Raw genomic sequence first — 23,750 nt, forward strand, 5'->3', positions numbered from 1 at the left:
CAGTATCCAGTTGTAGAGTATGTAGTATAGAGATTTCAAATGTATTTGTAATTTAGCAAATTGCTGTCCATTGAATTTTGTATGTTAGGGTTAGGGTTTTGAACTTGAACAGTTTTGAAACATTTGCAAAAATGGCCTGTTTTGCGAGTTTGAGTGAGAAATTAATTCAAGAATTTTGAAAATTGGGTTCACTGAATGCATTTTGTGTCAAAGCAATGAAAAATCCTTCACAGTTTGGTCCACATTGAGTGCTGTTGTGTTAACTGTGTGAAGAGTGTTGAAATACTGAACCGAGTATTGAGAAATGCTTATAAAAAAATTGTAAAAGAAAACATGTAGGCTATATTTTGAATATTTTTAAACAGCACTCGTGTGAGAAGAAGTCAAATTATGTAATCACAACCAAATGACTACTCTAGTAGCGCAACAGGCCCAAAAAAGCAACTTGCCCTCAGATCGCTCTGTGCCGGATGCAGTAGGTGTGAGTATTCCTGTAGGTGAAGTTATCCTTTGCTGTCAGTGTGATCAGGGCAGCGTGATCTGACCGGTTGTTATTAGAGCGATACTGATTCCCCACCCCCCTCCCCCCGACTCCCTCGGCTGCTTTTCCTATTAAAACTCTACCGTTGGCTGCTGCCGTTGTGAAGTGTCCTTGAACGCGGCTCTCCATTTTGCAAAGCGCATATTCTAGATAACAGGCTCCAGTGTGTGGGAGAAGCCGATGGGAATCAAACTCCCTGGTGTGGAGAAGCAGCTGACACACTGTGTACTGTAGCTACAGTAGATCAGAGAGCGCAGCAGCTGTCAGAATATGTGTGTGAGTATGAGTGAGTGTGTACACGTGTTCATTGTTTGTGTGCATTTGCATATGCATGTGTGTATGCTGTGTGTGTATGTGTGTGCATGCATTATGTGTGTGCATGTGCACACATGTATCATGATTTTTATGCATTTGAATGAATGTGTAGGTGTATGTGTGCATGTGTGTCTATGCATGTGTGTGCATGTATATAGACCTGTGTGTACATGATTGTGCACACATTGTGTGTGTGTGTGTGTGTGTGTGTGTGTGCATTCATATCTGCATACAGTATATGTTTATGTGTATGCATCTGTGTTGTGTGCATCTGTGCATGAATGCATGTATGTGCATCTGTCTGTGTGTGTATCGATGCCTGTCTGAGTGTATGTGTCTGTGTGTGTGTGTATCTATGCCTACGTGAGTGTGTGTGAGCGTGTGTGTGTCCAGGGATGGTTTACGCAGCGGAATCAGGTGTGGTAACGGTGATAAATGAAGGAGAGGAGCGAAGCAGCTGGCAAGGGAGATTTGAGGTGACAGCCAATTTAACTCAATATACCTCCACCACACACACACACACACACACACACACACACACACGCACACACACACACACACACACACAAAACAAGCGCACATCAGACCAATACAGGCAAACAGTTAGGACATCACATACTTTTTGCATGCATGCTGGCATGGGTACACACACACACACACACACGCGGGTTATGTAACCCATGTTTACCTCTCTATGTGAAAGTAAAGGTGTCTCCACAGTATACAGATGTCAGCCGTCAGAGCTTGTGTTGCTCTAGTCTACACTGATTGCTGTTCTAACACAATATCTGCTCTATGTATCGCTGTACAATGGGTGGTCCGCTTCTCTGTGCAAACACACACACACACACAGACACACACACGGTACCTTATTATGTGAAGCTAATGCACCATGGGACAGATCACTGTGTGAGTCACAAGTACTTTCATGATGGCCGAGAGAGAACAAGAGAGAGAGAGAGAACAAGAGAGAAAGAGAGAGAGAGAGAGCAATTACACTGTTAAAAACACAGCAACACACTTTGTGTGTGTCTCTGTGTGTGTTCAGCAGTTTAAGATACGTTCGGATAGCGTATTTGTGTATTTAGGAGGCATACATTGTTAACTTACTTTGTAGTTTTAACAAGGAATACTTACTGTAACAAGGAATACTAATTTTCCTGCAAAAAACAAACCAAAAATATCCCAAAACAAAACATAAAGTGACAAAGTCTGATTATATCCTGTATGTGCAACATGACTGATAAAAAGAAGCATTTTGAAACTAATACATGTGTACAAAATTTGTATGTTGTGCTGACGTTTTGCTAAAATGTAAACATGACACAGTATAGAATAGAATAGAATAGAATAGAATAGAATAGAATAGAATAGAATAGAGTATATTAGAGTAGAGTGGAATAGAAGAGAGCAGAGTAGAATAGAATAGAATACATTACAATAAATAGTAAGTAGTCGAAATGTAAACAGCATCCAGTTGACGAAGTGTGCTGAAAAAAATTAACATAAATTTTGGGTTGAGTTATTTTTTTTTTTTTAATACTGCTTTCCTGACAGTGTATTGAGCTAAAAATAAAAACCGTTATTATGATGTCAAGTCGGACAACAAAGAAAAGCACCACAGGGAGGTCCGTTCACTGTGTGCATTGTTATATTACAACAGTGAATTAGAGGTTCATGCTGCGTTCACGTCATATCTGAAGAAGCGGTAAAACGGGATGACATCTGCTACAACATCATGTTTTATTAATGAGTTTAAAATCAACCATAAACGAACTGCAGCAGAGCTTCCCCACTAGGAGACCAACGTGAATGTTTCTTGCAGGTGGCGGTAGTTAGAAGTAGCTGGTTTCAATTCTGGGCCGAATGTATCTTGAGGTTAGAGGGAGGCAAAGATCAGCGTCGTAACCGGCAGGGGCGAGTGACACTCCAGATGATTTAGACTATTTTGGACCGTACGTGCATCCCCAGACAGGACGGAGAAAGAAAAACCTGTCACTGACTTCAGCCTGAGAGAGGGCTAGAGGCTGGAGTGATGGTTCAGCCGTGGTGAAGAGCCCTCCGAGAGGCCCCGCAGACCGAGTGACCGGCACTGACGTCAGCGCTGCCCTCCCGTCCCGCCCCTCCGGCGTAAAAATAAACCCGTCCGCTCCCCTTTATCATAGCAACAATTCCCCTCCATCCATCCATCCATCTGCCCGCCCACCCTGCCCCACGCAAGACCCGCTGAGAGCTCCTCTTCCGCCCACTCCATCCCGGCTCGAGCACCGCGGGGACGCACATATAGCCCAAATCGCGATCGAGTGTCACTCGTCTCCGCCGCTTACGACGCTGACTTTTGCCTCTCTTGCCGCTTTTGAGCCCGGAGAAACGTTCGGCTCAGAATAGCAACCGGCTACTCCCGCCTGAACCTCTAATTCGCTTGTTGTGATATAACGCTGAACAAAGTGAATGGACCCAGCCTGTGGTGCTTTTGCTTGTCTTTGTCGTCCAGCGTTTCCCTCTCTGTTGTCTGTTAGTGAAGCTCTACTTGCAGAGGACCATCGCCTCCTATAGTTTATCTAGGTCGCTCTTTTATTAGAGGCGGTTGAATAGCCTAATACTTTGAGCAAAATTTATCAGGACTGTAATTGGGTGGGGGAGACGTTTTAACGGCGGGCACATCTTATGATGGTGCCTTATTTTTTACTACGTGCTGTCAGAGGTAATGGATAGGAAACAGAGTTTAATTGGCGGTTTGGGGTCCTCGTCTTGCAGGATGCAGGGGTTTGTAAAGAGCTGAGGTAAACGCTTTGTGTTGCCTGTAGTTTGATAATGGGCCGTAATTCAGCACATAATTAGCGCCGTAATCTTCCTCCCCTTTGTTACTAAGATTGCTGCTCGTCACTGCATTATAAAAACCCGTAACTGTAGGTGGTAGCAGGGATGTAATAGTTATACGGGGCTCTTCACCTCTCTGAGAACAACTACCGTATAAAGTAATAATCCGCGACGTGTTCACATGAATAAATGTCCATTTTGATAGAACACAGTGGTTCTCAACCATGTGCTATCGAGGCCCAAGAGTGTGCTAGATCAGCTGCTGTAGTGTTTGGTTAGAATGAAAACTTGCAGACTCTTAGGCCTCGATGGCACATGCTTGAGAACCTGTGATAATAGTGATTCAACCTATAACCAGTTTCTCTTCTAAACATGCGGTCTCTGGTATAGCTCTTTCCTGGAAAGTGATGCATTTTATGTTTCCGGTTTGGAATAAACAGAAGAACAACTGGGTAGTTAGCATGAGTAGCGATAGCCACCATGGCTGAACAGACAAAGAGAAGAGCGCCTGGTGATGACACAGGTTCAATTCCCAACTGACAAGAAGTTTTTACTGGGGGTGACGTTTTCATTTTCAGCTAAAGTTTTCTTTATCCATGACCAAAACCTTACCATAACCTTAACCAAAGTTGTTTTGCTTGCCTAAACTTTAGCTACCATTAGCCATGAACCATTAGCTAACGTGAAAATGTTATGTCCAATTCCAGCTAAAGTTTTCTTTAACCATGACCAAAACCTTCCAAAGTTATTAGCTACCATTAGCCATGAACCATTAGCTAACGTGAAAGTTATGTAAAATTCCAGCTAATTTTTCTTGAACCATGTCCAAAACCTTCCAAAGTTGTTTTACTTGCCTAAACTTTTAGCTACCGTTAACCATTAGCTAACGTGAAAATGTTGTGTCCAATTCCAGCTAAAGTTTTCTTTAACTATGACCAAAACCTTACCATAACTTTAACCAAAGGTGTTTTACTTGCCTAAACATAGCTACCAGTCACATAATCCTTTCATGGTGGAGGAACGTAATCTTCACATTATTCATGTCCACAACATGTAAATCTACATTTCAGAGTTTGTGCTCATTTCGCAAAATTTTCTGAGACTGTGTTGTGGAGTGGAGAGTGCTACTCATCCATCTTCCTTGCCCAGATTATCCCAGCTGGTCTGACTATTCAAACCTAAAACCTAAAACAGTCACAAGACTGTTTCTCTATCCTTCTCTATACGACCAACCCCATTTATATTCTTAAGCAGTCTTAGGTTTGGCAGCTTAAATCAGACGTGATCCTTAACAGACCTGGAAGTATCTGACTCCTGCAGCTCTTTCTATATTTCACATCCTTCTTTCAGACGATAGAGCCAAGAGTTAAACTATCTATAATTACTTCGTCTTAGAGACTGATCACCTGTCACAGCAGCCTTCCATCATCCCACCTCAGACCTTTCCAAACAGAATAGACGGGGCCGTCAAAGTAAATGGAAAACTTTTCATGTCCCATCAAAAAGCTGTTGTGCCTCCGTAATGGTGACATATCTGTGAGAGCAGAGGGATGAGTATCATCCATCACAGATATAGTCAGGGCAGAGGAGGCAACCAGACCTAGTTTCCAGGGTGGAAGGAGTACTAAATACCCTACTGAAGAGTACTAAAATATAATATATTAGTAAGATAACAGTGGTCAGGAAATTTTGCTTAAATTTTACTTAAGTAGAAAGTATAATTACTGGTCTTAGAGTAAAAATAAAAGCTACAGTAGTAGCTCATTTAAAATTTACTCCGAGTAAAAGTTTCTGAGTTACAACTTTACAAGAGGATATTGTTATCCTCTTGTAAAGTTTCTCACGCAATGGCAGATTACTCTTCTTTTCTCTGCTAACTGTTCACTGATGCAATGTTTATGGAGAGCCTACAAAATGTCATACTCTGTAATGGATGTGATTTACCATGTAGTGGAGTATATTTGGGTGGAGGGTGCAATATAGTGGTAACCTAGGGTCACTGAGCTGTTCTGATGCTTATGTGTAATTGAATGTAGTGTGATTATGTGTTTTATGTGCAATGTGATTGTGTGTTCACCCTGTGTATGTTTTTGGCTGGACCGCAACAGCGGGCCAGCCCTATAAAGGCGAATGTCTGTCACTGACTGACTGAGTGACTGAGTGACTGAGTGATGAAGTTACACCATCGGTCGGCCGTGGCACGTGGCACATCATAGGATCACAGAGCCAGAAATGTAAGTTTCGTTTTCTCCGCCATCTTGTTTCTCTGCTGAGATGGGAGCCCGTTTCTCCCACACAGTAAGCAGGCTGACCAATATCATGCATGTAAGCTGAAGCTAAAGTGGAATCTATACAATTATATCATATCGCCGTTTATTTCGATGCACATGCGCCAGCTCAGTCCACCTGACAGCCCTCTGTTCTGTCGGCGGAGAGAGAGACACAGACAAGCATGGAGGTTTCGGCGCGCCGAGGGCTTACTGCCGACGCTTCCCGGAATTTCCTGGGGGCACGGTTCTGGCCAGTGCTGATAGCTGGGCGCTGATTTGTTCCCGGTGATCCGGCCGAGATTTCAGCGGGGGTCCCGACGCTGATGCGTCACCGGGTGTCCGGCGAACGGCGTTTTCGGCACCGATGGGTACCAGAGCGACTGGGGCTTGGATCGGGAGGATCAATGCGGCCCGTGGGCGCGGTGGAGAGGACAGCGGCGGAGAGAGGAGACGGACACGATCCAGCCATATACTAGGTTTTGACCTAGTCTTGTTAAAATGGAGCTGCTATGATGCATAACAAATTTAAGAGAAATCTGACAATAAAGTTCCATTGTATCGTATCGTATCGTATAGCACTTCAAAACATACTTCAGTAAAAGTAAAATAAAAATTAAAAAAAAATACTCAAAAGTGGGGGTATGAAACATAATACGATTGACAATTATGTTTGTAGAAATGTATGAATGAAAAGTATGAAAAAAATGATGGTGTACAAAATAACAGCAGTGAAATATATGCACAATGAAGTAAGGGAACAATACTTGTTTTATGAATTATACAAGAATTTGGGAATTTGAAGAAAACAAATATGCACATTTACAGCTTATATACATGCAGAATGGTATTCACATCATCAGGTCTACAGAAGGCCATACAGACTGTATATACCGAAATTACTTCCACCCTTCTTCCATCCCTCTTCCTTATTCTCCCTCTCTCTCCCTCTGTCTTAATGGTGTTTCTGGGGCTGCAGTGTTTTTGGGCTGGAGGCGCTGAGCGTGCCAACAGTCTACTTAGTGTACTGGAACCATCTGCTGGGACTGCAATGTTTCTCCCTGTGGAAGGGAAGGGCTGAGGACTGAGTGCAGGGATTGCAGTAAGAGGCCTGGGAGAGCCAGCGCCAGCAGCACTTCAGCTGAGTCAGATAACATTCGAGGTCAGAGGCACTGCGCTCACGTCGAGATTCATTCACTCACCCGTCCGTAGCGCCGTTTAATTTGGAAGAATTCATTTCCAGAATGCCATATAATTGATTGTCTACAGATGCTGTGGCCCGTGTAAAGTCTCAGTACTCTATATATAGGTGTGAGTCTCTTTAATGGATGGTGGGGTAACGCAAAAACGCTATGCACTTGTTCATGTTAAATTGATGTTGTTTTTTTTATTATAATAATAAAACTTTATATAGCACATTTCAAAACAGAAGTTACAAAGTGCTTAAACAGGCAGTAAAAGGAACATGGTAAAAAGAAGTAATAGTGAAGGACATTAAAAAAAGTAAAATGTTAACTGATGAAACAATAAAATAAAATGATTACGTTCACTGTAAGACACACAAGTAAGACACAGTAGTAATTATGAAAAGTCTTTTTGTACAAATGGGTCTTGAGAATTGATTTGAAGGATGACATTGATATAGTCAGTCTAACCTCCTCAGGCAGGGCAATACTTGAATCTTTAGTCTAGATTAAAGCCTAGGTCACACTACAAGACTTGTCCAACTAACGCAGTTCACACTAAACGACTGGTCTGCTTGCCGTCCTGTCAGGAAGCTGTTCACACTAGCCGATGGGACAAAGATGTGGCGTCACACACATGAAGACAAGGGATCACACACTACCTGATTCTGTCATTCTTTTTGAATGATAGAATCAGGTAGTGTGTGATCCCATTTTCCTATGTTCAGAACAGTTTATTGTAAACACAGTTAAAAAATAGGTGTTCAATCGTTTCTTGCTCCATGGTACAGAAGCTACAGATTACATTTACATGAATTTTGAAGTGACATTATTACAAGGATAATATTGACGAAGAATTTTGTATGAGACTTATTTCACTTAATTTTTAATTGCATACTTGTGTGGGTTGATTCAGGCATGTTGCCATTTAATAACATGAGATGAGTTGGGAATCCTGCTAATATAAACTATCTGCATGAATGGGTGTTGTTAAATGTTACTTCTTTTCCAGTTCATTTTCTTTTTCTTTTTCTTACCCCTGTATCTAATTTCCCATTGGCTGTTGCCAGTGTCACTCTCAGATTTCAGTCTTGGTGAGTATTGTACCGCTTCACACTACACGAGCCTGACCGGACAAAATCAAATATGTTTGAAAAAATCACATCATTCCAAGCAGCCAGAGTCAGCAGTCTTGAACCACCACCACCACCACCACCAACCCCAATTAGCCCAGATTGAAATTTGGCATAGAATTGGCGTTAAAATCGTCTAGTGTGACCTAGGCTTTAGGAACAGAGATCCGTGCCTCGGGATCTAAGGCTACGCTCTGACTTATAGGGGGGAGCAAGGCCTTGATGAGGCTTAAAAGCTATGAATAAAATATTGAAATCAATTCTAAAACTGACAGGTGGCCAGTGTACAGATGCCAAAAGCAGTAAGTACAGTCCCTTCTCTTAGTCCTGGTCCAAAGCCTTGCTGCAGCATTTTGCACAACCTGGAGCCGAGCCACAGCTTGTTGGTTAAGGCAAGTAAATAAGGTGTTGCAGTAATCAAGATGAGAGGATATAAAAGCATGTATAATTCTCTCTGTGTCACTGAGAGGCAGGACCAATATCATTTTGGCAGTGTTTCTTAATTGGAAAAAACATGACATGAATAAAATTTTTAACTATTATTTATCCAGGGAAAGTGGACTGAGCAGGCATGCTCTTTTCCAGTCATGCCCTGCTTCACCTTTCCCCCTGGCAGCTGCCCAATACAACCACAGTCTTCTACTGTCGGCCACTGAGCAGCTCCACAGTGCTCAAGGGCACCTCAGTAGTAGTTGTGGAGGGAGGGGAGAGCGTTACTGATTCTCTTTCCTCACCCACATTTTCCCAGGTGGTCTGGGGATTCAGATGTAGAATTAAATGGAAACTTTGTATTGAGACATCTCGATCTGAGACGTTTTTTTCTTTCATTTGTGGGTGCCAGCTCCCTTACATCTAATTCAAAATACCATATGGGGAGACAAACATTTTTTCTGAAGTTGAATCATCATTCAACTTTTCTGAAATATGGAGAATTTTGTCTCTAAAAGTGTTGCCATTTTGTCAACCAAGGACTTAATTTGCCTGCTATCCTTTAAAAATGGCATTCCTTTTTGATTTTGTGCCAATGATTATTTTATAGTAGTTGTCACCTTTTATCATAAAATACATATCTCAATTTGGAGCAAAACTCTTCAGTATATTACACTGTAACTGCTTCAATATCGCCACCATTGCTCACAAGCCTCAGAACGTGTGTCATCGGCTGAACTGAGCTGAAACAGTTAACGTTTGTTGGGAGAATACGTTGATATACAGCCAGCAATATTGAAATGGCTGGCAGGGTAAATTATACTCTGTCACAAACTTCAACCTTGAGCTCAGCCAACAATGCAGGGGGCCAATCCATCATGTCATGGTGGGTGATAGTGGAGGGCAGGTGACTGCAGCTTGAGTGGGGTTAATGCACAGTGCGTGGCCTCAGACCTGGAGAGGACACACGCCCTCAACGATGAAGCTGTAAAAGCCTGTCGGCGAAATATTTGTGTGTGCGTTTGTGTGTCTGTGTCCATGCAGCCATGCCTGTTCATAAGGTTCCCCTCTGCATCACCTGAACTCCTACCACACGCTTACCAGACCATGAGCGTGAGGCATGTTTGTTCATTTGTGCATCTGTGTGTGCAGACCGGAGTTTTAGTTCTACAAACATTTCTGAGGCAGAGCTGCTCTGGAGGCATGAAGTTAAAATTCAATGGGCAGAGCTAAAGAATCACAGTTTTCTTTTGGAGAACAAGTTAGCTAACTAGCAAATTTACAGAGGACGATTAGGGCCACGAGTGAACATTTTCTTTTTTGAGTTCTGAGATTAATCTCAGAATTCTGACTTTGTTATATGTGACATCTCCATGTGAGCATTCCCTTCCTTTCATTCAAACTTCAACCATGATTCTCCTGTGAAATGCCCTGGTTGTAATTTTCCTATGCCGTGGGACTGTACAGCATCTGTACTTGTTTCATCCATTCATGACCATGGAATTCATGATGTTGGAATGTCAGCAGCTAGCTAGCTTACCTAGATAGCTACAGGTTTGAACTTGGAAGGTCAGCTAGGCTAACTAGCTAACCTAAAGACTTAGTATGGCCAGATTGAATTTTCTAGTTAGTATAGCAGAGTGCTAGGCTTCATAATATTAGCTTCCTCCTCTCTTACCTCTTGCCTTTTTCACTGAGCTTCAGTCTAACAGAAGGCCTTTTTTATACCTCTGCGACGGCTGTGTGGTTTGAGTAGTGTGCAGCACTTGCAGACTTGCCAGGCAAGTATACCTTGTGACAGGTTGCACAGAGCATGTCATTAGACTTAAGTTCACTGGATGCCGAATGTTGAACAAGGTCCATAAATTGTATTTAAACCACAGAGGGAAATGCAGTCTACTTGAACTTCAAGTTAGGAAGAGATTGAGGAGGCGGAAGAGCTTGCTGATGTTTCCGAATATTTAAAATCCTATCACAAATCATAGAGGTGCCGGTAGCAGCGGGCCTCCTGTCTGTCTTCAAACTGCTCCATGCTTGTTTGTTGTGATTTTGTGACAAGAAGTAAAGTCAGCTACCTGAATTTTGGTGTAAAATCCCACCTCACCTGTCAACCAATCATTTATGTAGCACTTACATTTCTGCAACTTATGCACACATCGCACAACCGCGCAACCGCTATGCAAACAGTAACTTCACAGAGGTATAAAACAGGCCTGTGTGTGTGTGTGTGTGTGTGTGTGTGTGTGTGTGTGTGTGTGTGTGAGTGTGAGTATGTGTGTGTGTGTCTTTATATGTGTGTCCATGTGTGTCGGGGCATCTAGACCCATCAATTCGGCACACACAGTCCTTGGGTGTGTCTGCCACTTTACACCAGTGATAAAGCAGCTCGGTAGCCGCTGATTTATGGCTACAGTGCCGCCGGAATGACACATCCCAGTCTCAGCGCTGAGGCAGACGCTGAACATCCATCAACACTGCAGGGACAGCCATCCATAAACTTCACATCACCAAATCGTTGGGTGGAAGGAGGGCAAAGCAGAGAGGAGGGTTTTCAGACATAAAACGCACCACCTCAGTAATAAGAAGTTGTGGGGGAGAGGAGGAAAACAAGGGCAGGGGAGGAGAGGTATTAATAATGTAATATACTGTAGTGATCCCTGTAGGGAAATTGTCTTTCCTGTTAACTCGGAGGTCAGGGTCAGCTACACAACAGGTGAAGGGCGATCTCCCTATTCACTACTCTGCTGCCATGTAGAGGGAGAGGATGAAGAAAAGGAGTGAGATGGAAAAAACAGAGAAAAATGAAAGAGAGAGATGGCAAAATATATTCAGCAGAGCGGCTGGAAAGTCACAATGGAAGCACCACTCCCCTCTTACTTGCTAGACAAAGTTGAGATCGCACATGTTCTGGAGACTTGCCCAGGGTTTCAGGATGAATGATCAATGATCAGGGGCAAGGAGAGGCCACATCTCTGGCATCCTGACATGCTTTTAATGGCTGGGAGAGGGACAAAAAGAGAGAGAGAGAGAGAGAGAGAGAGAGAGGGCATGATTAGATAGACTTCATAAGTCACATAAGACAGCAGATGACATCTGCAGAGTGCAGGCACTTTTTAAAATCATGATGGGATTGCGTGATATTATTTTCTTGGTTTCTGGGACAATGACAGCCCAAAGGCAGAGACAGAAAAAAAAGAAAGAAAAAGTAAAAACAGGATGGCAGGTTGGCCTAATGACTAGAGAGACCGTCCTGCACCAGACAGATCACAAGTTTGACCCCCTGCTACAACAGCCTGACCAATAGCGTCCATCGTGTCCTTCAGCAAGAAACTGTACCCTGACATGACCGCTCATTGTAACTTACTGGTAAGAGCATCAGCCAAGAGCCTCAACTAAATGAACAGAAACAAAGACACAGAGAAAGAGAGAGAGGCGGAAGCAGATTTCACTTCAAAAATGCCAAACTCATACACGTTGACGCAGATCGGCTGAAATTGCAGCAATCATTGCCAGATAAAGATCACTAGCGATTCAGAATTGTGCAAAAATACAACCTCCAGAGTCCAGACCCTTTTGTTTGTGTACCGCATTGTTCCAAAAATACTGTATGTGGGAGAGGATGAAAAGATCTGAGAATGAAAGGTGTCTTTTCTCTCTCTCTGTCTCTCTTGGGTTAGACAAATAAGGGTTCTCACTCTCTGTCTGTCTATGTCCTGGTGTCTTTGCCATGTCTCCGTCGGTGGCTGCGTGACTCACAGGGATAGTCAGAGTGGCCTCGAAGCCTCCGCTAATGCCGTCTCTCTCTCATAAAACGGCTAAATGATGTGACAGCAGACGCACAAGGCAAGGGGGGCTTTCACTGGTTTAAATAGCAGAGCCAAAGGGAGTATGAACTCGCTCAAGGAGAAATGATGAAAGAGTGCAGTGATTCACGAGAGTTGAAGGCATTGTATCTGCGCCCAGCAAACAGGAAGAGTCTCTGTTCCGCCTGCAACCTCTGTGATCACTCAAACTTACAAGAAGCGGCTGGGTGGCTGAGGATTGTGGGTATTGTAGATAAGAAGCGTCCGGGCGAAAACGAGATCTGATGCGATGGCTTCCACCTTGAGCTTGTACAAAACAGATAGATGTGGAAAACAGGGTTGGGGTCAATTCATGAATGAACTCTTCCATTCACATCAACTGAGGAATTGGAATTGGAATTTGGAAAAACCTACAGGAAACAGAATTGGAAATGAATTGGCATTTCAGGAAGTTGAATTTAATTCAGTGGAATTCTTTTTTTTTTTTTTGCTTTTCCTTACCACATATCCAAGATTACACACAGAGCTATACTGTATATTATCAATGCTGAATATCGACAACAACAAATGAAAATGAGTTGAGAATTGATCCCGCATGAATGTATTTGATTTGTTTAACTGTCTTTTATTTGATTCATAAAGTTTGATTTATGTTTAGCAAGTCAAAACAACCTCTCTGTTCTTGGAATTTCATGGAATTTAAAGAGTAACTGAACCCCAAACCCAAATCTGTGGTGAAGCCTGACATCTAATGGTGAAAACTAGGCTACTGAACTGGCCTTCTGCTATTGGCTGATCTTTGGTGCCAGGTGATGTCACCTTTTCTAGAGTACAACAGGTGGTGACATCACCTGGCACCAAAGATCAGCCAATAGAAGATGGCCAGTTCACCACAGATTGGGGTTTGGGGTTTAGTTACTCTTTAATGGAATACATTTCTGTTTCCTGTCATTCTAATTCAATTCCAATTCCAAATCCAGGAACTGAATTGAAATTTACCATGCATTCTCAATTCAATTCATGAATTGGCCCCAACCCTGGTGGAAAATAGACACTCAAAAGTTGGATTTTTGTTGTTAAAATCAACTTAGTAGTGTGCAAGAGCTGCTCTCCGCAACCCTGTGGACCAATGTTTTTTCCATAGACAAAATTTTGATAGTGATACATGGACCCAACCTGCAGATCGTTGTATCCAAGGCCATAACGCTGCACCGTAAAAGGCTATTTATTGGGTATGTTGGGTTTATTTGGTCTGCATATCATTGATTCCAAAATGTGGTCCACAAGGTCAAGGAGAATGATACTTGTATAGCAGGGGAGTATCCAAAATGACCAAAACTTAAAAGTCTTAAACATGCCACATCTACCATCCCTCTCACACTACCCCCCCCCCACCCCTCCCCCCCACCCGTCCTGGTATAGGTGCTGAAGGGATGCAAGACGTTGGCCATGTCGGTGTGCTCTGTGGGTCGCATCCCTGGAGGCTACATCACCAACCACGTCTACAGCTGGGTGGACCCGCAGGGCCGGAGCGTCTCGCCCCCCTCCGACACCCCGGAGACCAACCACAGGCGAGGGCACGGCATGGAGGAGAGGACAGTAAGAGTAATGTGTGTGTGTGTGTGTGTGTGAGTAAGTCTTTGTGGAGGAGAGGCTGGGAGGGTGGGAATATGGTGTATTGTGTGCAAGGTATGTATGGAATCAGGAATGCCTCATATATAAATGCACAAAACAAGATTTACAAATATATATTGTGACTTGTAGATAAACAAGGATGATCACAAATGTATTTTCCTATACACAAACAAAAAACACCTGACTTGTGTAATGCCAACTGCATAAATGTGAAACAATTCTACATATGTTTCAATGAATGATGTATTTATATAATTATGGGAAAATACATTTGTAATCACCCTTTATTTACAAGTTTATTTACAAGTCACGATATCTATTTGTAAATCTTGTTGTGTGAATTTATTTATATATGAGACATTTCTGATTCCACACAATTCCACAGCACAATTAAAACACATTGCACACTGATGAACACTGATAAAAACCTGTGTGTGTGTGTGTGTGTGTGTGTGTGTGTGTGTGACCTGTGTAATAAAATCTAAGATACTAAGATTTGCTGAACTAGAATATAGCTCGAAATGTATAACATGTAGATTTACAGGCTGCTAATTTACCATTGGTACGGCTCTTTAATCTGAAATTTATCACTAACCTCACATTGAGGACACAGTAATGTGCAAGAAGCCAAGCTATGGAAACAGATGATACAGTAAATTACTTGATTGTTTACTAGCAATTGCTTATTTGTTTAATTGTAAAGACACTTAAATGAGACCTTAAGGAGTGGATAATTTGCATCAGAAAACAGTTCTAAACCCAAATGACTCAATTATTCTTTACTGGTTCATTATCCTGGAATCATACTGTAAGGAGACATAAAAAATCGATTATTTAGTGTCATAAAATCATGGATTCTTCAGAGTGAGAGTCATTTAGAATGACAACTGCCGTCTAATGCAAGGTATCCACTCCTTATTGTCTCTTTTAAGATATTAAAGAAAAAAATCAGTAATTACTAGTAAACAATCAAGTAATTTACTATAATATCTCTTTCCTTTGCTTTATTTATTGCATGTTACTGTTAATGTGAAGTTAGTGATAAGTTGCAGGTTAACGAACCGTAACGATGGTAAATTAGAGAAGCCTTTAAATTAACACGTCATCACAAACACACAACAGAAGGGAAGGGGGACTCAACTTCAGGCTCACTTCTGACTTTTGACATTTTCTGTTCAACATCATTCATAATAAATGTCCAGAAAGACAACCACTTGAAGAGCTTCGTTCCAAAATGACACATCCAGAAATTGAAAAAAGTGACATCTTACAAAATGATTGATAAAACAAATTGTGGTTCTTTTTAAAGGGCAGCAGGTTATTAAAGTACTTCGTTGACAAATGATAGTGCTTTTGCAGAGTGGATCTTCTATATTTTAGCAATATGAAATGATGAACTCTAAAATGGATACATAGCATTTTTGTAAATGAGCTCTTCACTTCCAGTTTCACCTGGTGCAATATATTCTATTACTAGCAACTTTTTAGAGGAATGTTTCTTCAACGATAATTGGGGACCCAAATCAGCCATGAGCCTGTTTCTGATGAGTCTCCGTGTGGCAGGAACACTTCTGTGTTTTAATGAACTTGGGTCCTATAGGGCCGTAGTGAATTTATTTTACTCAGGTCCAGGGTTGGAAAAGTTTAACAACTCCTGTGCTGGAGTTATTAAGCTGTAAAGTTACCGCAATTAATCTTGGGACCTAAATAAGGTCCAACAACACTCCAGTCCAATATTGCCCAGCCTATGGACTTGCTTACAAACTTGCTCACTCCAACAGAGATTGATCTGATGTTTACCCTGGGTTTTCCTGGTAATTACATCAACAATTAGACAATGTCCCTGAGTCTACTCTCCGCCTGGAATCGATACTCTGCTGAGGCGAAACCATTGTTACTCTGAGTGGTTGAAACAAGGGTCAAATGGCCATCATTGCTTGACAACTTTCCGGAGGGCAATAGAAAAAGGGGGGCTGAAAAATCTATGTTTTTGTCCCTCGGTGTATCCAAACGTCCCCGTCCTACAGCGGCTATCTCCATGGCCGAAACTGCTGCATAAGCACGTCCACGCAGCCACAGCTTGTGCCTGTGAACGCAGCTTTGCACAGCGCTGCAGATTTGAATGGGGCTCGGTTGATGGGTGACTCGTCCGAAAGGTTCTCGGGGAGCAGATTTACACCCGCTCTATTAAATGTTGGTATAACGGAGGGGGTAAAATTAATTCTTCTGAAAACTGCTTATATTTGCTTATATTTGGATGAGCTAGATGCCTGAAGCAGATCTAATTAAAAGGTTAGAAGGGATGTAGAGTTTCTGGACAGAGGCCAAAGATGCTGTTACTATCACAGGCAGTGTGGCCCGCCATACAGAGAGTCATGATTTGTTGGCTCCCGATTTGGAGAAGGCATGAATCTCTGTCACCGGAGGTGCCAGATATATGCCAGTTCATCTACAATATGCCAGCTCTCTGTTTTATGAACCCTGTCGATGGGAGCCATTCTCTTGTGTGAGAATTATAGTCCTGAACCTCTGAGTCCTTCATTTGGAAGGAGGCTTTTGGTGGGAATTTCTATAGTATCGAACAATGGTTTCATTTCCTATCTGTAGCACTTTGTCATAGTTTAAGTTAATTTCCTAGCTCCAAACTTCCCCTTTTGTTGAATGGCTTCAGCAGTCCAGCAATCTAATTAATGAAAGGCAGTAAAAGTTCTATTATCCATACTATCTGAGTTCCTTTGTTGCAACTAAACGTCATTGCCACAAATGCGCAATAGGAATGTACAGAATCTGCACTTATTCAGATTCTTTCTTTAGTCTCAGAAATCAAATTATGAACTACTGAATATATTATGTTTGCTTCTATGACTCCTGCTGATTCAGTAATGCCAGCTAAATGTTTGCTGCTTGTGTGGTTGTTACTAGAGAAATCCATCATGTGCCTCAATTGCATCTGCCTTCAGAGTACTGTGCAATGATTTTGGACCAAAAAATCCCAATTAAATGTATGTTAAACTAATTTTGTGGCATATGAAAATGTGCAAAAAAGTCACTGCTGTCACCACTGTAGCCACAGTACAATATATACAAGAAAGATACTGTACAATCTGTATCCACATATCTGTGTGTGTTGCCCATACAGGTGAACCTGAATATGGATGATGGTCGTTCTCTGGGCCTGATGATCAGGGGCGGTGCTGAGTATGGTCTGGGGATCTTCATCACCGGAGTGGACCCTGGCTCAGCTGCAGACGCCGGTGCGCTAAAGGTACCCGAACTTAACATGCCTTGATCATTTTGCTATATTGCACTGTAAAGCATGTCCAGCAACATCCAAATTTAATGCAGTGGTTCTCAAAATGAAGTCCTCAAGGGGGTTTCCAGGGGTCCCGCAGCAACATGAACAATAGTTTAATTTCACTATAATTTAATTGACTAGAAATGATTCCAATCAAGGAATATATAAGAAAGACTTGACTCTCACCACTATTATCTCCTCACATACACTGTAGGCAGTTCTACAATTCAAATCTAAAACCAACAAAAATCTTCCCATATGGCTCCTTGGGACTAAATCTGACCAAATCGAGGTTCATGCCCCTAATGTGTGTCTACCATGACATGAAAATGTTTGAGAACCCCTGTTTTAATGTCATAAAATCTTACTTTTCTTTAAAAAAAAAGCTGCCAGGTGAAAGATCATTTCAGTTGTCCCCAATGCAGGTTCACTGACAAAATCTTTCAAAAAGGCAGATCCTATAGTGTCAAGATTATACCATTCAATTAAAGTAAACACGTAAAATTATCTCACCCTGCTGATCGATTTTTCCACTTTTTTAAGAAAAACGAGTTTAAGATTTATGGAAGAGGATTAGTGAAACATTTATTTGAGTTCTGAGTTTAAAGTCAGAATCGAGTGAATTCTGCCTTTAATCTCAGAATGCTGACTTCAAACTCAATTTACACTTTTTTTTCTGAATTCTGACTTTAAACTCAGAATTCTGACGTTTTTCTCAGAATTCTGCCTTTAATCTCAGAATTCTGACTTTAAACTCAGAATTCTTACTTTAAACTCAGAAATCAAACACATTTTTCACATGTGGCCCTAATCCTTCTGTAAATACTCAATCCTGGATTAAACGAGTTGTTAAAATGAAGACTTCCCGCAGTGTGCCCGCCTTGGTCGCCAACATCTGCTACCTGATACTGATGAAGCTGTTAGCATTCCTGCCACCTGCTACCTATTAGGCCGCTAAACCTGTTAGCGGCACGAACATCTGCTGCCTGCCCCTTACAGTCCCGGTCATGCAGCTGGCTTTACGATCACGACGAGCTTTGCGAAAATGGGTTGTTAGCCATGCTACATCTCCTCTATGTGCTTTCAGGTCAGCTTTCTGCCTCAACAAGCAGGCCATTCTCACTCTGTGCTATTTTTCAACGTGCCTGAGGCGAGAAGAACAGAAGCCAGAGTATCCTACCTGTAAACAATATGGCTGAAACCGGCTTCCATGATAACATCACACTCTGTCCTACTTGGGGATAAAAATAAAACATCAAGTTTCCGATTTCATCTCTCACTTAGCGCAAACTAATTGGGACACCTGGAAAAAAAATAGCCCTACATTTTGCATAATCGAGATAGAAAAAACACAACTAAGCCTGAAAGACATTCTAAATGCAGATGTTGTCCCTTGAAAGATGTGGCAGGCGCTTGACATTTGACGGAAAGATGAAGAGAGGCTTTTTTTTGTTGTTTTTTACTATGAAGGATTGGCTCATGCTGTAGCACTGGCGCTTTTTGACATGCGGTGAAAGGAAATGTGAAAGCAGATGGGGGAAAAGAGAAAGGAGAGAGAGAGAGAGAGAGAGAGCGGGGACTCGTAAAAGAGATATAGTGGACGTTTTCCCTTCACCTCTCCCAAGTCTTACAGATGTGCCCCCGCTCAGCGCCCAGTCTGAGCGGTTCATTGTTTGCAGGTGAGAGCCGGCGGTCCGTCTTTACCGTGCGTGCGGTCGGTCTGGATGAGGCGGATTGAGTGATCCTGCCATTAGACCAGGAGCGGCGGGCGGAGAGAGAGGCCGTTTTTCATTCCCTGGAGAACCAGCTCTCCGCCCCTGTTTACATCCCTACCAATGATGTAGCAGTAAATAAAGGGGGGAAGCTATATGACCTCCAGGCAGTGATCACACACCCATTCATATGAAGAAACATCAATTATTATAATAATAATAATACATTTTATTTAAATAGCGCTCTTTCAATAACTCAAAGCACTTAACAGCACAAAAACATTAAAGCATTATATTTTCAGAAAAGCATTCATTTACATAGCTCAGTTTGATGCTACTTACTATGATGCATACTATGAATTTATGTCCTAAACATTAATGCCAGCCTGAAAAGGTGGATTCAACTCAACATGTGATGCGAGTTGAATTTTTTATCATTTTTATACTATAGACTGTACACTTATATTGCACTCTCGGTCTGTTTTGCCACGCACAGCCACTCCAAATATGATTCACTTTCAATGACTTCAGTAAAGAAATGTCTTGGTTTTGCTTTTAAAGAATTAATGTTTGGATGTGTTTCCTTGAAAAGTTGAAACATTGAGTGAAACATTCTGCCAATGTGGTGACACTATTCCACTTGTTTCCAAAGTATATGAAGTTGTTTCAGGAATTTTCTATGGAAAAAAAGTTTCAATATCTTGAAACAAGGAGTATCAAGAAAATGACACTTGATTCTTGAAACAAATTGATTTGCATTGGAAACAACAACTGTTTCTTCACTTGGGTCATTTTAGGACCGAATACTAGATGAAATGACGTGTTAAGATGGATCTTTTTTGCAGCGCGTCTCTATTAAAAAAGCAGCTGAAGCTCTTCTGTAACGTTTCGAAATTGTTATGCTGAAATATTCCTAAACTCAGCAGTGCTGGGAAGCGAGTAGATCCATCACCGCAGCACTATATGAATAGACCCGACTGAAAATCATATTACTCATTTTGTACTTGCGCAATACGGTGACAGTTCATTTTGCTCATTCATTACTTTAAGGGGGCGAAAGTCACAGCCGTATCCATTAGAAAGTGAAATAAATCTGCTGTAAATCCATTCAATTAGAGTCAGGTTAATGTTTTGCGACCTTGCGGGAACGGCCTCGACACCGGATTGGACGCAGACGATTTAAAGCGGATCAAACTGAATTCTAGTCTAGTATTGTTGAAGACGAAGTGGCGCGACATCCTCTCCTCTCTTCTCTGACAGTTCGTCGGTCATTCCCCGTTACACGCCGCCTTGTGACATCTCATTCCGCAATATGAGATCTCAGTATTGTCACAGTTCTGCCTCTCGAGACAGATCTCATTTACTCATGACCTAACCGTCTCGGTGTGTGTGTGTGTGTGTGTGTGTGTGTGTGTGTGTGTGTGCGTCTACTCCGTCTCGGTGTCTCCGGCTGCGACTTGATCTTTAATTAGTGTCAGTCCTCCCTCTTGTCGGGGTCCGGCCGTAGATTCGCTTGTCACGTCCAAGCCGCAGGAGACACTGGGACGGTGTCTTTGGCGGGGCAACGGATCAGAACAGGCGTCTTTCTCAGTGGAAGGAGCGTCGGGATAGGGAGGGGTGAGAGCGCTAGTGGCTGCTTGTCTGTGTGAGATTGCACCTTATAGCCTTTATGAAGGTTACACCGATATATGGGGCCGATATTGGCCATTTCTGAAGCACTGGATATCGGCCAGTTAGTGGCATCTACCTTTGATAAGATGGAGGATGGTCTGTGCAACCTGCAATAGGGCTGCAACTAAGGATTATTTTCATTATCGATTAGTCTATCAACTATTTTTCCAATTAATCGATTAATTATTTGGTCTATAAAATGTCAAAAATAACCCTAGCCCAGTTCTTAAAATTGCTTACTTAGTCTGACTAGACTAGCATTTGTGAAGCTGTAACCAGCAAATGTTTGGTATTTTCACTTGATAAATGACTAACGATTAATTGATTATACATTTTCTGACGATCGACTAATTGATTAATCCACTAATCGTTTCAGCACTAACCTGCAATGAAATGCACAAAGTGGGGCTGCAACAGAGAAGAGCATTCTATCGTTCCTAATTGAGACGCCACAGGTTCACAGTTCTGGTGTCCCTAGGGTCGCTGGCAGGAAACCTTCTCCACACTGGAAGTGATGAAACTTGGAGTGAAATCCAAAAGTGTCTCCTAAACAGCCTCCACCTCACCACTAAGACATTTAGTTTACTGATGTTTACTGATACGGGATTTCTGGGTAATGAAGTCCTCGCAAAACAATTACATCTCGCTGCCACATTGGGCCGGCAATGTGTGAAGTTGCCTAGTGTAGCTTTAATTGTTCAATAATGTTTGTTTTGTAAATCATTTTTTCATTTAAAGGTAGTAATGTATCCCAGAGTTTCCCCTACCATTGAATAATCGTGGTGGGTCACCCTGGCTTAAAGAGCTGCTAACACTAAAAGAATTTCATTAGCCTGGGTTTAAGTGGAGAGTTTTAGTGTCCCATGATGCTCTAAATGTTGTTTCGGAGGCTTTTACACCCTGATAAGAATAGAAATCTGTGGGGAGACGCTGAATACTTGTAACTTTTTAACATGAATATGGTCATATTTATAGATATCGGTACTGTCTACAGGGAGTTTCAATACAACAATATCAGTATCAGCGCTGGACTTCAAAAACTCCCGTCGGACGACCCCTCGTCTTTACCTGTCTCCTTAACAGCCACTCTCTTCCCTGTATGACCACCTGGAGGCCAGTGCAGGCCAGCCAACTGTGCCCGCTGCTGAAAATAGCAGTTTGCCCTCTCTGCGTGAAAAGGACAAACACGTTGCTCCACCAGCGCCCCGCACACCGAGGGTTTATTCCACACTTCATCACGAATGATCAATGGAACACGAATCATTATGGCAGAGGGAGGGTGCGGAAGGGGGGACTTGCAGTTGGAAGGGGCACCAGATTGTTCCAATCATGGGTGTCAATTGGGTATGGCGAGGTGTGGCATTCGCCTTAGCCTAAGGGAGTCCAGAATTGTATCATTATAACGGAGAACAAAGATCAAGCAAAACTCACCAGAAATCTAATTGGAAGTCCTGTTTAAATAAAAAGTAACACCGGTGAGGACCAATTTCAGGACCAATGTTCCCGCTAAGATAGTTTGGTGACTTATGTCTAATTATTTATTACACTGACCAAATAATAATGTCTTGTCAGTCAGTCATTGCTCCACTTTGTCCACAGTAATTTATTCTATTTTTATAAACATGTTTGGAAGCAGGGTTATTATAATTTTGTTTGTATTTTTAGTTATTTTTAATTCAATTTCAGTGTGGGTTTGGTAGAGTTAGTTAGGCTTGGGTGATATCCAAAATTTCCCGTCAAAATATCACAATATGCAATATTATTGCTGTTCACCGGTTTCATACTGCGGAAAATATCGCGATATTCGATATTATCCAATATTGGCCAAAGCATAGTGTTAGTTTTTGTTTTTCTTAAAAAAATGTTAACAAACATTTTGTTTTTGTTTAGTTTTTATTTAGTTGGAGCATTTTAGGGCTAATTTTCTTATATGATAGAAGTTAGAACAGGTATTTTGTATATAACAGATATAACAGATATTGTGTAATACAAACAATAAATCAAAAACATTTTTTAATTTACATTACATTACATTAATTTAAATTCATTCTCTTCTTTACCCTGCACATAAACAAATACAAATACAATAGGGATTTTGCCATATAGCTTAGGGTTTAGTGAATTGTCACCCCTGCCATCAGATAGGTGTCAGGCTGGGTGGGGAGGTTGTCTGGGAACATGGACGCTACACGTTATGGGTGGGGTGGCATGGTGAGGAATCATGGGCCACATAAATCAAGCGCTCCCCCACCCTGCGGCTCAGTGAGTTACGGCGTTTCACTCAGGCTGATTCTGCTGCACCTAATCGTGTTGGCCCGCGGAGGAGAGGAGCGGAGAAGTCAATAACTAATTTCTCCCTTTACCTCTCCTCCTGTAATACAGTGGAAGCTGTTTTTGTGCCGCTTCAGCAGCCTCTTGTATTTTACTGCGTCTGCCTCCCCCTCCATTTCACTCGCTCTTTCTAAGCAGACCCCAGTCTACGCTCATTGTATTTGACATTTACTGTATTAACAGCCAGTCATATGAAAAGCTGGCATACAGTTATAGGCAAACTCACTGTATTCCTCATTCCAGCTGAGTTTTATTTGACCGATTCACTGTCAAATAAAATTCTTGTATCTGCAAATAGTCACCTTTACAGGAACTAAAAACACAGCTTTATTTTCATGTTGGGCCTTATTTTCAGGTGGTCATAGAGGTGGTCAACTGTCATGTAGTGGTTAAATAAAAATCTTGGTAAACTATGACCTCCAGTCGGTGATTACCATAAGGCAAACAACCACCAATATAAACAAAAGTCAATTATATTTTCAGAATGCATTCATGACTGCTTTTTTCCCTTATTTGTATGAATTTGTGTCAGCCTAAAAAAGGATCTGAAGGAATTCAAGTCAACAAATTTTATGCTTTTATCACAAATGTTTTTGGCTACATGGCCTTCAGGT

At 41.9% G+C, this 23,750-nt stretch overlaps 1 protein-coding gene across 1 annotated transcript in view; it reads left to right on the top strand.

Annotated features, from left to right (window-relative positions):
- Nucleotides 1-23,750, top strand: part of whrnb (whirlin b) — a 65,647-nt gene that overhangs the window by 14,862 nt on the left and 27,035 nt on the right. Inside the window, exons 2-3 of the mRNA XM_071897158.2 lie at nucleotides 13,915-14,091; nucleotides 17,267-17,392. Coding sequence (XP_071753259.1) covers nucleotides 13,915-14,091; nucleotides 17,267-17,392 — 303 coding nt within the window. The remainder of the gene's footprint in view (nucleotides 1-13,914; nucleotides 14,092-17,266; nucleotides 17,393-23,750) is intronic.

Source organism: Centroberyx gerrardi, chromosome 8, assembly GCF_048128805.1.
Source record: "Centroberyx gerrardi isolate f3 chromosome 8, fCenGer3.hap1.cur.20231027, whole genome shotgun sequence".
Classification (NCBI taxonomy): Eukaryota; Metazoa; Chordata; class Actinopteri; order Beryciformes; family Berycidae; genus Centroberyx; species Centroberyx gerrardi.